General features: G+C 40.9%; 1 protein-coding gene across 4 annotated transcripts in view; it reads left to right on the top strand.

Moving 5' to 3' along the window:
* clip2 (CAP-GLY domain containing linker protein 2) overlaps positions 1-15,253 on the top strand; it is a 31,489-nt gene extending 16,236 nt beyond the window's left edge. The window contains exons 4-18 of one of the 4 annotated variants that reach the window (XM_064352155.1): positions 854-978; positions 2,135-2,348; positions 2,805-3,002; positions 3,771-3,874; positions 4,160-4,220; positions 5,303-5,407; positions 6,927-6,977; positions 7,810-8,760; positions 9,202-9,259; positions 9,944-10,027; positions 10,415-10,571; positions 11,820-11,979; positions 12,305-12,493; positions 12,945-13,007; positions 13,313-15,253. In XM_064352155.1, the coding sequence (XP_064208225.1) occupies positions 854-978; positions 2,135-2,348; positions 2,805-3,002; positions 3,771-3,874; positions 4,160-4,220; positions 5,303-5,407; positions 6,927-6,977; positions 7,810-8,760; positions 9,202-9,259; positions 9,944-10,027; positions 10,415-10,571; positions 11,820-11,979; positions 12,305-12,493; positions 12,945-13,007; positions 13,313-13,324 (2,532 nt within the window). In that variant the 3' untranslated portion in view covers positions 13,325-15,253. The remainder of the gene's footprint in view (positions 1-853; positions 979-2,134; positions 2,349-2,804; positions 3,003-3,770; positions 3,875-4,159; positions 4,221-5,302; positions 5,408-6,926; positions 6,978-7,809; positions 8,761-9,201; positions 9,260-9,943; positions 10,028-10,414; positions 10,572-11,819; positions 11,980-12,304; positions 12,494-12,944; positions 13,008-13,312) is intronic. The other 3 variants (XM_064352156.1, XM_064352157.1, XM_064352158.1) reach the window with 3 other exon arrangements.
* Positions 15,254-16,906: the final 1,653 nt, after the last annotated feature.

The following is a 16,906-nucleotide window of genomic DNA, read 5'->3' as shown; positions in this document are numbered from 1 at the left end:
CATGCTGTGTTGTTATTACTACAGTCTAAAAAGGACCCAAAGTTGTGTCATAGTTCCAAAAGAATATGTAAATATGCTCCGGTGTTAGTGATAAAGAGGGTTGTGCTTTTATTTAATCCTATGGACCATTTGATAAAAGAGAAAAAGACTGGTGTCTGAGTTAGCGTCTATCCAGGCATGTGTATGCATGCATAAAGAAACTAATGAGAAGGAATTACCATTTCTTAAAGGAAGAGGCTCACTTAAGAGACTTTAAGATTGTAGCAATCTCTGCTCACCTGATGCCAGCACGCAGGCCTGGGAGCATTTGTCATTTTGTTGCTCTTCCCCTCCTTCACTCCAAATCTGCTTTCAATCTGTCTGATCTCACTAGTGTAACTGGCAGTGACCGCTTTTCAGATCACACTGCCTTTAAATGTAGGCCACCCCAGTCATCCCAAATTAAACGTCTGCCCCGCTGCACTCTCTGCTCCAGCGTCCCTGTGGTTCCTTTCCCGTTTCACTGTTGAATCTGATTCTCTGATGTCACAAGGCATCAGTGTTTCCCTCCCACCATTACACCGATGACAGTAAACTGGGAATTGGTTCAGTGGACAGCCTGATTCTGACGCCTCAGTGTCACCCTATATTTCTGTTGCCAGTGAAGTGAATACTGACTATCAGGCACCAGCTGATAACATGTGATTTAACCAGTAGGTTTGGTTAATACCTCAAAAACATTTTTTGAACTGAACCGGATGCAGGTGCCATCTTGAAATGTATCTTCTGCTCGGTTCTTGGCTTAAAGTGAGTGAGTTTATTTGGGTCATGTGCTGATTTTTATATTTGTCACACTCTCTTTTCCACCTGTCAGGTTGGCGGCACTAAAACAGGTGTAGTACGGTACGTTGGAGAGACGGATTTCGCCAAGGGGGAGTGGTGTGGCGTTGAGCTGGACGAGCCATTGGGAAAGAACGATGGAGCGGTGGCCGGTACCAGGTACTCACCGTTCTGTACTGTACTGTACTCACACTGAGCATGTGCAGACAACGCCACCTCATTCGCTACGGATGCATTCATCATTCCAAACAGTGAACGAAAGCATTAACTGTGGATTCAGCATTTATGCTACAAGACAAACATTCCATTCTCATGAAAATTATTAAAAAGAGAAAATTGGTTGAAACATTATTTCCCACTCACACTCTGTAAGACTGGTGTGCACAATAGTGTATGCTGACATGCCTGCTTTGTTTGTCTTCTGCTATCACATAATCCAAATTTAAATTTGAAAAAACACTTTGTATTTGCATTCTTTTTGCCTGTAATAATTGTGATAAGATCAACCCAGTACCTGACATCCATATTGAGGAATTTTATGAGATTGTCCCCAGCTGTCAACATGGCAGACTACACAAATATGTGCAATCACATTCACTGCATGTTTGATTTACTGCAAGTGCTTCTGAAGGCTTTATTACAGTTCCCAGAACATTATAGTGAACCGGACTGCAAGCTCCTTGCTTTGATTTTTGAAAGTCCACATGATTCATTAGATAACTTGTCAAATAATTCCGAAATCGTAAAATAGTAATAATTAACCACAGCATTTCAGTTTCACCTGCAAGCTTCCATCAAATGAAGACTTTCAGTATAAGCAACTCTGATCTCGCAAAGTGAATTTTTTTTTTATTCATACAAACTGTGTTGCGCTGCTGTCGTTTTCTTCGGTTATTTGGTAGTTATCCTCCATAACTGGGGTGACATATAAATTAAACATAACCTCAGTGTGAACAATAAATTTTCACAAGACTGGGATAAGAAATAGTTCATTTTCAGTGTGTGTTCAGCCTGGATTCAGTCAGAATTTGTCCTTAACTTCAACTCACAATTATCAATTGTTGTATTTTCTTTTACAAACATTGTTCAGTAATCACCAAAATTAATGGTCTATACTGTAAAATAAATAGTCCAACTTGCATTTATTAGAGAGTCAATGAGAAGCAAATTTTGATTGAATACAGGGCAGTGTCTTCCATCGAAATGTATTGAGCGCCAAATTAAACTTAAAATGCCATAGCTGTGGCTGAACTTTCTTATACGTACATCTCCAGTTTTCCCTCATTGCCATTGTGCGGCATTGGCTCTCCCTCAGATACTTCCAGTGCCCGCCCAAGTTCGGCCTCTTCGCCCCCATCCACAAGGTCATCCGCATCGGCTTCCCCTCCACCAGCCCCGCCAAGGCCAAGAAGAGCAAGCGCATGGCCATGGGCGTGTCCTCGCTGGCCCACAGCCCCAGCAGCTCCTCCATCAGCTCCGTCAGCTCCGTGGCGTCCTCGGTGGGCGGGCGGCCCAGCCGCACCGGCCTGGTGAGGGAGGCTGGGGGGCCAGACACACGGGAGGGCTCAGCCTGCACGTTAATTTTCCTTCAACGTTATGTCGGCTGTCCTTTCTTTGACTATTTCAGAAAGGGGTTATGTCCAGTGACATGTTATTTGCCTTTTTTGTGTGTTTGGCAGAAACCCTTATGCACTGTTGCAGATGAAAACACTGGAACTAGATATAACTTCCAAATAAGCAAGTAAACTATAGAGCCTGTGTAACTTGAAGATCTTATCTTGTACTATACTTTCTTTTTTGGCAGTTCATACTGTTTCCAGATCCAACTGCCTCCTAATATAGAATGCTGTATGTGAATCTGCGAAGTCTGACCCAGGCTAACTGGTAATTAATGGCTGCTGCCATAGTGCCAGGAAGTAATCTTGGAAGGTTGAGTGTAGCCCTGTCGGCGGTTTGACGGTTTGGCTCCTTTCTTCCCTGCTCAGCTGACAGAGACGTCGTCGCGGTACGCCCGCAAGATCTCGGGCACCACGGCGCTGCAGGAGGCGCTGAAGGAGAAGCAGCAGCACATCGAGCAGCTGCTGGCCGAGAGGGACCTGGAGCGGGCCGAGGTGGCCAAAGCCACCAGCCACATCTGTGAGGTGGAGAAGGAACTGAGCGTGCTCAAAGCCCAGCATGCGCAGGTACTCCCGCTAACGGGGCTCTGAAGCCAGTACTGGAGACAACGGTGCATTCATGACAGCTTCATTTGATGCACAGTGTAAGAATCCTGGGTTTGTCTATGAAAACAGGATGAAATAACAAGCAACATCTTTGAATGTAATGGAATTTAACTTTTTACTTGCAATGGAAAGAATTCTAGATTATTTTGTCAACAAAATAATTCTCATTTAACAATGAAGTCCTACTTGCTTACTTGGTTTACACAGGGGTTGTTTGATTTTGCAAAAATCAGCATCTATTCAGTGTTAAGAGCAGGAGTTGTCCTATATGAATATAATACACACGCAATCAATTTGATATATCGTGTCAATCATAAACCATGCTAGTTAAAAAATAAAACCTGACACCGCAAGCTTGGTAGGTCCACCTACATAATTCAATTAATTTTCCAAAACTGATACCTATTAAAATGTATATTTAACCATCCAATTAGATATTACTGCTAAATAACAGCTGTACTGGACATTTTTCATAGAACAGACTCAGGTGTTTTATGAGCCAGTCTTTAAGTCAGAACCTTATTCAGCCATGTTTTGGTTTGTACTTTCCATTTTGGCAGTCTTCTCAGTTGATGATTTTATATGTACTATTCTGTATTTATGGAATGTGTGCAAACATGTCAGTATGTTTAGGGTTTAAATACAGGGAGCATCTGATTCAAGACTGTTGAGTGTAAGTTGTGGAACCAATTAAGAGTACCATATCTCCATTTATTTTTTATTTCACAGTATGCAACAGAGACTGAGAACAACCTGCAGCAAGTGCGAACTCTATTGGCTAGCACACAGAAGGACAAATTTGAACTGACCAATCAGCTTGAGGAGGAGAAAAGGTGGGCGGAAAGAACTGGTCTCAAGGTTATCACTCCCTAAAACAGCAAGGGAAGGGGTTGAATTTCCCTTCACTGGCTCCACTGTAAAAAGATATCTCTGATGGCACAATGTTTCATACAGATTTGTGAATTGCACTGATGTTACTTAATCACCAATTGAATATGAAAAACAATGTTATGGTATCAGAAGAACCTAAGGTTCATTGTTTTTGGTATACAGAATCTGTGACATGGGTGGTGAAAACAGTGGGCCTGACATCTGCTGGCTGTTATTTGTTACTACAGGAAAGTGGAGGATCTTCAGTTTAGAGTGGAGGAGGAGTCCATCACCAAAGGAGACTTGGAGGTATGCATAATCTGGAATGTTTAAATTGGGCTTCAACCAGTACTGAAAAAGCTCCCCCTGCAGGTAGAGGACTGATAATGCAGATTGACTGACTCTTTATACACATTATTAAGCAAATATTGAAAAATGGTATATACCAATATTTGCTAATCCTGTTGCTATTGCTGGTATGGTATTACTTGTCAGTGATTTTTACAGTTTCACAATTTTCGACTCAGAGAGTATGCTGTAGTAATGTGACAGCACATTTTAGTGGTTTTTTGTTTCGTAATACTGTGCATGAGTTATGTTAATTTGAGGAAGCAATAACACACTTTATAGTCCCTTAGAAAAGATTGTTCATAATTTAAAATCACCCAGACTTTCTTTATGGTGGAATAAATAGTGGAATCAATGTTTCTCATTTTAAGAGTTTATTTTACCATATTGTTACAAACTGATCAAATAATCTTTTCTTTTAAAGGGGAAAAAGTGAGAACAAAGCAATGACGCAATGCTGTGGTTATCACGGTAGTTTTTCCTGTTGAGGTCATCCCAAAGGGCAATGTTACTCAATTCTTGTTGCAATATAGGCAAGGGTGTGCAAAACATGTCGGATGAGTTTTCCCCCATGACATTCTAGACGATTTGGCAAGAGGATGAAAGAACTGATTGGTCTACCATTCTGTGATTGGTGCTTCGAGACACTGTCGGTCCCAAGGGCAGCGCCTTTCCACTGGGAAGAATAGAGCGGCAAGTGGCTCACAATGCCTGATTCATTAGGCAGCATCAGCCAGGCACACACTGCAGATCTGTCCTGAACAACAGCAGGCAGCTGGTAGACGCGTGACTCCTGGAAGGTCCATCCTTTCAGCGTCGTCCAGTGAATCTATCCCAGGCGCCTGCGGGGGGAACGTGCCGCCCTTGCACTTTCCAAAAATCAAAAAACGGACTTTAGTCTTTCCTTTACTGCACTCGGCTTTCCACTGTAACCCAACTTTCTCAAACGGTGTATTCTGTCCTTTTGTGCCTGTCCATTGCCTCTTCTTTCCCTCTGTGTGTTCCTTCTCTCTCTCTCTCTCTCTCTCTCTCTCTCTCCTTAGACTCAGACGAAATTGGAACATGCTCGTATTCGGCAGCTCGAACAGAGCCTGTGGTTAGAAAAGACGAAAGCGGAAAATCTTCTGAGAGAATTAGAGGAAAAGAGGGTAACTGTAAAAATGATCAGTACCCGGCGCATTATCTCTCCTCTCCCCTCCTCCGGGCTATTTTATTTTCTGCTTTTCTGTTTTTCTGTTGTTGTTTTTTTGGGATTCTGTTGTTTTCAGCACAGTTCCTGCTTGCACCTATCCTGCACTGAATCCCAGGTTCCCAGCCCTCTTTTGCTTTTAGTTTGCTTCCCATATCAGTCATTACAAAAAACACCCAGCTGCACTTAATGAGAGTTTTTCTGAACTGTAGAAGGATAACAAATTCACAAAAACTTTTTAGTTTTTATGACTGTTAGAAATAAAATATTTCTAACAGTCATAAAAATAACAGTCTCTCTTTGTAAAATATTTCAGACAACTATAAAATGTCTTGTTGACTGCACAAAGGAAAATGTATTTGTCTAATCTGTGGGCCCTGCTTCATGTGTGTTGTGGCACAATTACTGTTACTCACAATTATGTCCCTTAGCATTAAAGTTAGTCAGGGATCATAAATATACAGTCCAGCCAAAATTGGTATGTGCCTACTGCTGTTTGGTGTGGCTGCTCTGTGAAATCTCCAACTGTCCAGTGTCGATCAGTAAAACGTTTAGCTCCATATCCATAGAAGGATATTTCTGTTTTCACTGCACTCACTCCCAGTCTGTTCCATTCTGTGCTGAGTGCTGAATTGTCTGAGGTTACTCAGTCCTTGCTGCCCTGTGGCAGAGCACCGCAGTTCAGTCATTGTTGTTACTTCACCTTTCGGTTTGCATTTTTGTCTCTTTGCTTCTGACTCGTTTTGTTCCCATGGTCAAAGTGCCCACGCTAATGGCGGTATTGGGAACATCTCTGATATCTGAGGACTTTGTCCCACTCCAAGTTAATGTCCTGCCTTGTTTAACTGGATCAATGTCAAAATCTTGAAACCCCTCCAGTGTTAATAAAATAGATTTACATTTTTCATCCGAACATTTACTATAAACTTTCTACAAAACCAAATTCATAATTTTACTTTGTGTGATAGGAAATCACTTTATAAATTGAATCGCTGTTTTATGATGTTCTTTATTTGTTTTGTGGTTTGCCTTGTCTTTGATTACATGATGAATGTGTATTCGCTCGTTTATACTGAAATCAGGATAGCTGCAGTGTCCCATTTTGTGAGCTAATCCACCAACACTCGCTTTAACCATGATTCCACTGCTTTGCCACTTCACTCTTAACAGTTAAATAACATTTCATAAATTCCATTTCTAGCATTGGATGAGATAGAAAATGACTACAAATTGATATGCAAATTTTTCAAATAAAGGATCAGATAAAAGCACTCTACACATACTTTTTTGCAGAATTGTCTTTGTTCAGTGTTCACTGAATCACTACAAAGCACTTCAAAGCATAGCTGCAGGTCTTAGTATTCAGTTATGCATTTTTAGTTATTGAGATCAAAAAATGCTTAGACATTTGGGCACATTCTGAAGACCACAGTCGGGCACACTTGTGTTTATATGCAAGGTCTGCTGTTTACCAACAGGGTGGAACCAAACATGGTGCACTACCCCTGAGGTTGGGTAAGAGAAAGCAGGTGAAATAAGATGGATTCCCCTACTCAAATCCAGGCTGTGCTGTTTACACTCTACTGCTCTGTCTTAGATGTGGAAAGTGGCTATGGCATTGAGCCAATCGAATTAACAGATGCTGTGTGCATTTATTGTTTTCTGAGTAATTAGTAGGCTTCTTTACACAGATGATAGATATCCTAGACCAGTTTCTCTTCTGTGATGTTTTTGATAACACTGATACTTCTGTGAACTTCCTTGCAAATCCAGCATGTGGTGATAGCAGTGGGTTCTCTGAAAACTAACATTTCTTTCATAATGTTTGCTGTCTGCAACATAGATCCTGTACTTTTCTGTGAATTACATTAGAATGTCTTGCTTAATATGTCCATACTTTCTAATCTGTTGCATTTCCACAAACCTTTGCATTGCCTTTGGGGTAAGGTCACTGGGCTCTGTCATTTCATTTCTTGCTGGCTGCTTTACAAGAACAGGCTACATTGAATGGCTTGATTGGCTGCTGCTTATCACATTTTCTTCATTTGAATGTATCTCATTTTCTTTCAGGTTGTACTGTTATTGTTGATTGAGAAGTACATATTGTTTCAAATGCCATAAGCAGGAGATGCTTTTTTTAAATCAAAGGATATCCTCTTAAATGCTTATCAGGACTCAGGCTAAGTTCAGCTTTGGCTTGTGAGGGTGATTCTCCATGTCTGTACTGGAATAAAATGGCACTCACATTCTGTATGCTGAACTCTTTAAATAATAGATTTCAAAAAGGTGAGTGCTTGTGAAGGCATGCTTTTATTTCTCTCTATTTCCGGTCTGGGAATGATTGTCCTCTTGGTTCTGCAGCAAACCACAGAGGAAGAGAAGAGCCGGGTGTTGCAGCTGGAAGAGGAGCTGGCGCTGCGCAAGGCTGAGATCGAAGAGCTGCAGGTCAGGCTGAAGAGCCCCAATGTGTCTGAGCTGGGAGAGCCAGGGCCCGGGCTGCACAGCGAGGCCTTCCTCCTGAGGGAGCAGCTCCTGACGGCCGGCCGCGAGCACCACCGGGAGAGCAGTCAGCTGCGGGAGAAGCACGGGGCCGAGCTGAGCGCCGCGAAGCGCGACGCGGAGCGGCTGCAGGCCTCCGTCAGCAAGCAGGCCCGCCAGATCAGTGAACTGAAGCAGAGGCTGCAGCAGGCCACGCGCGAAAACATGGAGATGATGGACAGCTGGAAGTCCAAGCTGGACACCCTTGTGCATGTTCACCAGCGGTCCCTGGAAGACCTGAAGGCCTCCCTGACCACGGACGGCACCAAGGACGGCCAGGACAAGGACCTGGTAGAGCTGCGGACAGCACTGGAGAGCCTCAAGCTGGAGCACCAGCTGGAAGCGGAGAACCTGAAGGCCAAACATGAGATCGAGGCAGCGGTCCTGGCCAAGGAAAAAGAGGACCAGCGGTCCAGGCTGCAGCAGGCCCAGGAGGAGCTAGAGGAGAGTGTGGAGAGCTGGAAGAGGCAGGCAGAGCTCAAGGCCTCCCAGCATGCCCTGGAGCTGAAGGAAGCTAACGACAAGCTGCAGAAGGCCGAGCTCAGACTCTGCGACCTGGAGAAGCTCCAGGAGGAGTACAAGGAGCAGGCCCAGGCCAAAGAGCTCCTGGTAGAGAAGCTGTCACTGGCCGAGAAGAAAATGGTGGACTACGAGGCCCTGCAGAAGGCAGAGGCAGCGAGCCGAACTGAGATCAGCAGCCTTCAGGAAAAGCTGAGGGTGACTGAAAACCGTCTGCAGGCCATGGACTCTGACAACACACCTCAGGATGCCAATGTGAGTGCCGGGGATTATGCGGAATTTATAAACAACATAAAACATAGTCGCATGCACATCAATACCTAGTGGTAAGGTAATGTTATGAACAAAAGAAGGAAACGCTATATGCCCTCTACTCTCATGCGCACATACACATGATTCAAATGTTGATTCTTTGCCAAGACAACTGGATTTCGGATACTTCAGAAATCTAAACACATACAAGTACAGCATCAGATTCTACACATCTCTTACTAGATGACCAAACCACTTTGTCATGTTGTAAAAGGTTGTTTATAAAGCTTGTTCATATGAGTATTTTTAAAGAGTGAGAGTTAGGATGTAAAGAACTTTACTTATATTTTCATTAGAATGGAGACCTGACCATGGTAATGTGGGGGAGCATATTTGGTCTCATTTCTACAGATGGCCTCAATACTTTGTATGTTTATCTTTCAGATGATAGAAAACAATGACATCTCTGATGAGAAGATGAATTTAAAGCAGACTGTAGAAGGTATAGTAACGTGCCCTTTGGTAATCCTTACAAAAAATCACATTTGCCTTTTAACATGTGAAAATCACAATTAAAATATTCAGATGGGAAAAGAAAATGTCATGTAAACTGGACATTTTTACATGTGATTGGCGTTTTTCACATGTAAATAAAATATTCCACAAGTGGAAAGAAAATAGGTCACATTGAGTCATTTGCATCTTCACATTTGCACAATGCACGCTGACTTTTTAAAATATGAACTTCAATTTTCATTTCACAGGTGAAAACAAAATGTGTAATTTCAAATAGCATAGGTTTTTTCCACTTTCATCTTATAAATTGGATTCTTTTTATAGTTTGTGTGTACTCCTCACATGTTGGGTGTTCACATGTGGTTTTTTAACATATGGTTTTTGAACACATGATTTTTTTTTAAGCGAATGTGTGCTTAACCTTCATTAATTTCAATACTGAAAAAAAAAACTAAAATTCCGTTCAGAAAAGAGAAGAGTACTAGCTAACTGCTAAGATTCTTTAATAGGCGCAGGCATGGCTGTTCTGCATGTACTTTACCCACTGCTGGACTAATTGGAAATAACATCTACCAGAAAGATCATTTTAATAATGGTGTGGTAGCCCTTACTCATATTTGAAACATATTACAAAGGTTGTGACAAAATATATTGATGCTCATCTTTCCAGAGACCACGGAGAAACTAACAAAGAGGGAAAAAGAAGTGTCCACATTGTCATCACAAATTGATGCCCTCAAATCACAAATCTCGGGTAAAGGATGTTTATTATGTATACAAATATACGCATATATACATAAAAGCCAAGACAGCAGGAGGAAATGCAAATCACATGCTTAAGTAATAGATGTAAAGTTGTACATTTTGTCTTTATATTCTTAAATTTAATATTTTAACATCACGTAAAGCATATTAAAGAATGGTGCATCAAAAGGAAAGGTGGAAAATAAATTTATAGTCGCCAGTAATTTATTTATTTATTTATTTTTTTAACCTTGTCATTGATGTATTTCAAATATAAATTTCTATTCTTGAATTGTCTGGTGGTTATGCAAAAGCCTTATAGTAGGCCTTATTGGTTTGTAACCTGCAGGCCGCTGGGATCCTAACATGTCGCCTGTAATCTCTGTTGTTTTGAAAGCCCTAGAGAGTAAGGTTCGCTCCGGGGAGAAGAAAGCTGATGCACTCCACCGGGAGAAGATGCGCCTGGAGGCCGAGCTGGAGTCCATGACCAAGAAATCCCATGATGCCTCAGGGCAACTGGTTCTTATTAGCCAAGAGCTTCTTAAGAAGGAAAAGTACGAGAATGACCTGTATTTTTGGGCTCTGACATAACAGCTAACATAGACACATAAACACATACAGTAACATATGTGAAATTTGATCTGTTCTGAAGTTTTTTCACATTTATTCCAAGATGTTCTCCAAAACATTTTATGAAATATTTTCAACATTTTCTCGAAAGGCGATGGTGATGCTAGTTGTACAACATTTGAAGTGGTGCGTATACACACACACGCAGTATATAAATTCACTCTTCGATCAGTGACAGGATAGTTCTCAAAATGCAGGTAACAAAGTAGCCTGATAATTTTAAAATTAAACAGTGAAACTAAGCCTGTGATATGATATTTAATACATATTTTATGAGCTGCAAGTTGTAGAACTGGCGAAGAACTGATATTTGTCCCACGGCCTCATTTGTGTGTCAGTCATTATGATGTAGATTGTACTGAGCATGCACAACAGTACTGGATTTAATCTACTCTGCTTAAAAGCTGTTTAGCTAATTAGGACACTTAGGCTGATTAAAACGGGCAAAAATGTCATTCCTCCTTCAAAATCAATGTTTTTTCTATTCTACTTAGTAGAATGTCTTACTGGAAATAATTAGAGAACTCATTAGAAAACTGGAGAAACAATTCCTGGAGAAGGAGAAGACCCAGGAGAAGGATGTCGGCCAGAGTTAGCAGTCTTCGTTTGAATGCAGGCCTTCCTTGTCTCTGACGTTGCCTGGGAAAACAATTTGAGCTATGTTAAGCATTAGTTGGGGTTAAGGTTACGTAATAGAGGCTCAAATTCCCACATTGCTGTGGACTCTGAAGTTGGCCTGATGCCTATTGCTATACCAAGACTGCTGCTACTTTCCTGGGAAGCTAATATGCTCTGCATTTCAAACTGCAGAAAACAAAAGCCTCAGCAATGAGTAATGCAGGAAATGCTTTTATCCTTAATTGGAATCGGTATGGCTAACGGCCATTTCCGTCAATTTACTTTGATAACATTCTGAGCCTTCAGTTATTTTGACGCCTCACTTCTATTGTTAGTTGGAATTTTTATTCCATGCAAGGTTCTCAAACAATGATTTTTTTCCCCCTTCAACCAGCTGCACAAATGTGTAATATGTCATATGTTAGCTATGGGAGTGGCCATTCAGAAGGATGTGCACTGTATCACACACTACAGGTAGTATCACCAAATACAGTGAGGAAAGCACACATACCGTTTGTCATTGGCTCATGAGGGTCTGTGTGTGCCTGTGGCAGGAGCCTGAATGAGCTGAGGGTGTTGCTGCTGGACTCACCCCGACACTCCCCGGGCCTGGACAGGGACCTGAGCCGGGAGGTACACAAAGCCGAGTGGAGAGTGAAGGAGCAGAAGCTACAGGACGACATCAAGACCCTGCGGGAGAAGCTGCTGCTGCTGGTAATGGAACATTGCATGTGTCTGTTTGGACTATACACCAAGTTGAGTTCTGTCTGTTGTCTATTTGATCCTAGTGTTTACTTTGTATTTCTAGACTAAGCATCTAGAAATATTGGCAGATGATTTAGTCAAAACCGCCTGCGTCTAATATGGCCTCCTATTTACCTGTATAACTGTTAGGTCCGGTGTGAATGAGGTCAGCTGGGCTTGTGTCAATGTCACCTGTGTAAAATCAAAGCTGGTATTGCCATTCCGTGAGAACAGCTTATGGGTGTCTGGACCAGACCGATGAGCCTCACTCTCTGTGGCTCTGCTGTGCTTCTAGGGCCGGGAGAGGTCCTCCCCGGACCACCGCAGGTACTCCATGATGGACCCGGCGGCCTCTGAAATGGAGGTAGCCAGGCTGAAGCAGAGGCTGCTGAACACGGAGGATGCTCTGAGGAACGCTCTGGAGCACAACCAGCACGTGGACCAGCTGGTGCAGGCCATGCGCACCAATCCCGACAAGACTCAGGTGAGGCCACACCAGCCAGCACTGGTATCAGTCTGCAGTTTTTCTCTGTGGAAAAATTATCCTGTTTTCACATCTAATGTTTTTTTAATTTAACAGATGCGGCATGCAGATATGACAGTTGTGAGTTAAATTCTCACATATTCAGTTTAGAGTCTTGTATAAATAAAGCATAGGAATATGGGAAAGTACATACAGTATGTAATTTGCCAAAGATCCTAATGCACTTAGGTAAGAGTGAGTACTAGAGTGACATAATGTTATGTAATTTAAGCAAGCCTTACGATGTGATTTTATGGGTTCTATTTTATGGCTCTGCATTTATTATCATTTCCAATCCAGTATATGGGAAAATCAGTAATGTTGTAACAGAAGTGTAGATTTTGCAGAAGCCATCGTTATAATTCAAAAGCCTTGATGATTACGTTATCTTGTTTTTTCATAATTGTTTCAGGCACCCGGGAGTGCAAATTCAGCCAATGGGATTCATGAGCAGGACAAGCCTTTTACACAAGAAGTAAGTTAACTCATAAGGTGATATTATTGTGTCTTTGACATAACAGAAAGTACTGTCACTTATTAGTTATGACATAAATGAAAATAGTCTTGCTCTGTCATGGAATCCTACACTGAAAAAGTGCATACTTTGCCAGTCTGCCATTTGAAAGACCCAAATGACTGTTTCTCTTGGCATGTTTTTAATTTGACATCAAAATGACCAAAAACTGAACTGTGTGGTTTGATTGAAAAATGTATGAATTGCAAAATGTTAACATGTAGTTTTTGCCAGCGAGTAAGTGTGTCCCCCCTCTTATTTCCCAGGAAAAACACTGATGAAGGAAAGCAGCAGACCATGTTGGTGGCTTTGGGAATTTGTGAAGGTGAATTGTCAATTGGGAGAGGATGGTCTCATGTTTAGACATTGGGGAGTGGTACTGAAGTTTCAACGGACACTTGAAGACATTTTACGTTTACAGTTATTACCAAAACCATGGCTTGATGTTTCACAGACAAATAAGATCTGTGACTGAAACAGCTCATGACAGATAATCAGACCCCCCTTAAATACCCACTAATCATACACGGAGGTGATAAATTCATGGTACGATGACTTGCTACTTTTAGCAACCTTTCCAGACTACCTCCAACAATTAGAAGACGACTGGAACCACACAATGTCACTAAACTGGAAGACCCTGGATTCTCTTTTAGAAGATTTAATTGAAACCTTCTGATGATTTACTGACTGCCTTCTGTAGACTCTTGAAATTTTGATACCGGTTGAAGTTAGTCCAGATTTTAGGCTGAATTGAAACTTTTTTTTATTTATTTGCTGTGCTGCCACCCTGTTTCTGATTGGCCAATGGCAAGCACATGTAGACTTTTGAACAACCGGCTAAACCTCATCTGCTTTATAGGACCTGCTTCATTTTCCCCCAGCGTGTTATGTACATGTGAATAAAAATGAAAAGGCTACCATAATTCCATTGGGGCCTGTTTTGTGAGTATTTGAATATATATTCTTTGGACCTGTGCATTATACAATATTTAATCCTACCGAGCAAATCCAACTGAATTGGTGCAGTAGCACTTAATAGCTTTTAGCGTAATGACTTGCTAACTGCTGTTAACTGAACTGTATGGAATTGCACCATGGCTATGCTTGACTTGACATTGGTAAACTACACCACTTCATGTTTTTAAAGCTTAGAAACTGAATGAATGGATTGGGAAGATAACTTTATTTAAACGCCAGTATTAGGATTTGTTATAAAGGCTTTGAAAATTGTTACCTGTCTTCTTAGACAGACTCTACGATACCTTATGGAAATCTGTCAGGGTCAATGGGATAGAGCTACTTTGGCCTTCAATTCAACTCCTGTATTGCTTGAAATAAAACCAGAAGTTCAGCAGGCCACTTCCTGAGGTGGAGAATCCAGATTTCATTTTCAACAGTGAAAGTCATACTGTTTGTTATAAACTATGTCTTCCATTTTTTTATTTATCTCCATTTAAAAAGTCTCCATTTTAGGCCATTACAGTATTTACTGGAGATATCGTAGTACAATGGGAAACTTGAAATAGAAAAGGCTAAAAATGCCCATATTTTCTCAGTTGTCCAGAACCTGTTCTTGATCTTTTTTGTGAAAAACAAGTGTCAGTTTATATAAGCATGCCTCGTCAGTGGTCTGCTGCATTTTGCTTAAATCTGAAGTTGGTAACATAGCCTTTCTACCTTAGTGTACTTTTATTTTACCAATCACATGAACATTCTAACTTAACAAAAAAGTCAATGGAGTGTTAAGTCTAAAATGTTATCTTCTAAATTATTTTTTGTAATCAGAGCTTGGTTATATTATGAAGTACACAATGGTTATGCTAGCACACTGGCTTTAAAAATGGCATACACTTGTTAATCAAAGTCAAAAACAGGTTTCAAGACCATCATCAGTATAGAATAAAATGAATAAACCCACCTTTGAGTTCCCAGTCCTCCACAGGCATATTCAATATTTTCTGAATCTTTATAGACATGAACAAGAAAAATTGCCCCCAAAGAAGTAGGAAGTCTAGGACCTTTCAGTGATACACAGTAAGGTTACATCAGATAGGCTTGCCCCCAGTCAGCACTGGTGAATTTACGCCTTGTCTTTGTCATTAAACACAATATTTCTCAACTGTAACCCTCTACATACCCTGTGGTTCTGTAACTCCATGGTTTTTGAGACTCTTGGTCATTAAATATTAACAATGTGGACAACATCTTGGCTGTTTTTTTGTTGTTGTTTTTTTTTTGTCACAAATGCCACACATATTTTGGAGTTGTTGTACTGAGCAAATATTGTCTGTGTGTAGCAGGGGGGAAACATGCACCAAAGAAACAAAGCACAGGAGCAATTTTTAAGATTCACTAAGTTGTTGTTCTGAGATTTGTCGTCTGCAGCGAAACAAAAAGTACATCCATCACTGTCAACTTTCTCAACACCACAAAGTATTCAACCAGGATATGTTTGAGTACAGCTCTCATTGATCGTAGCGCAGCTAAGTTCAGTCAGAATTATATTACGGACCTGGGTCCTTTGCATTATCGGTGAATTGTGTCTCTTCCCAGAACATGTTTTATGGTTGCATGTTTCATGGGTTTGACTTCTATGGAAATGTATGTAAAATCAGGCTTTCACACAGAAGATCAACTCAGGTCTAAGCCCTGATCTACGCATGACTATTGAGCTCTAAAATAGGTGGGTGGCTGTACCAGGACACTCGTGAGTTTCCTCCTGGCTCTTTTGGATTTCATTCTTATTCATTTATAGAATGAATGAATAAACATTCATCTAATGTTTCTATGACATTATTTTTACTTTGTCTTTACTTATTGGACAGTTTAGTCACTTCTCATTTTATAGGGTCTGATAATGACATGTACTCTGCTTATATTCGCAGATGATAAAATTTTAATTGATTAGTATACAGGGCATATATTTTTGATATTGGTTGCCATTTTTGTTCCATATTATTAAACATGGATTACTCCCGCATTTCCACCCAAAAGGTAGCCTATGCCCAGTGTAAATGTTCCTTTTTGGTAATAAACATATAAACGCGGCTTATTATTTAAAAAAATAAAGTTTTTGTCCATGTGTGGTAAAAACACATTCATTTAGCATTTGTAGTGCTAAAATCATGAATCAGCCGTTTGTCTCTTTCTTATGGTTAACACGGCTGCGCAATTCTGGTATTACGGTCATAAGGTGAAAGGTGGTTTGATTGACAGTAGGGGGCAGCCAGACTCTTCACGCGGCGTTAGATTCGGGATTCTGTTACATGGACAAAATACAATCGTGTATGTTACAATGTGGCATGACATGGTTTTATGTCGAAGATATATCTTATGATAGTTGATAGTTTAACTGTAACTATACCGTATGCATCTGCAAAATGACATTTACGAATCGTGATCGTGCTGCACATGAACTCGGGGAAAGATTCCAGTTGGCCATACTGTAGCTCATATCATAGGGGATCAACCAGAGATCAACTCAACGGGCAAAGCAAGAATCCCATACTAAACAGAAACGCGTCAGTGCTGGCCGGTTTATGATGATATTTTCTGAAAATATGTCCTTTCATTTCTGTTCTTGTTAAACAAGTGTGACGTCATTTAAAACGGTAATAATATTGAACTCACAGTGTCCGTGCGTTATTAACAAAGTATCAAGAGATTTTATGTAGCCTACCCCCGGTAAACGTAAATTGGGTTCCTATAGGCTACGAAATTAACCTCTCTCAACAGCTCTGTTATTTCCTGGATTTGCACGTTTTGAATTAAAAAGGTGCAGGTTCTTTTGAAACTGTAATCTGTGTATCATACCTATAATCTGAGATTCACACCCCACCATTGCAGGAACACAAAAC

Source organism: Anguilla rostrata, chromosome 9 (assembly GCF_018555375.3).
Source record: "Anguilla rostrata isolate EN2019 chromosome 9, ASM1855537v3, whole genome shotgun sequence".
Lineage (NCBI taxonomy): Eukaryota > Metazoa > Chordata > Actinopteri > Anguilliformes > Anguillidae > Anguilla > Anguilla rostrata.
The sequence above is the reverse complement of the archived record's forward strand: the minus strand, read 5'-3'. Positions and strand labels throughout refer to the sequence as shown.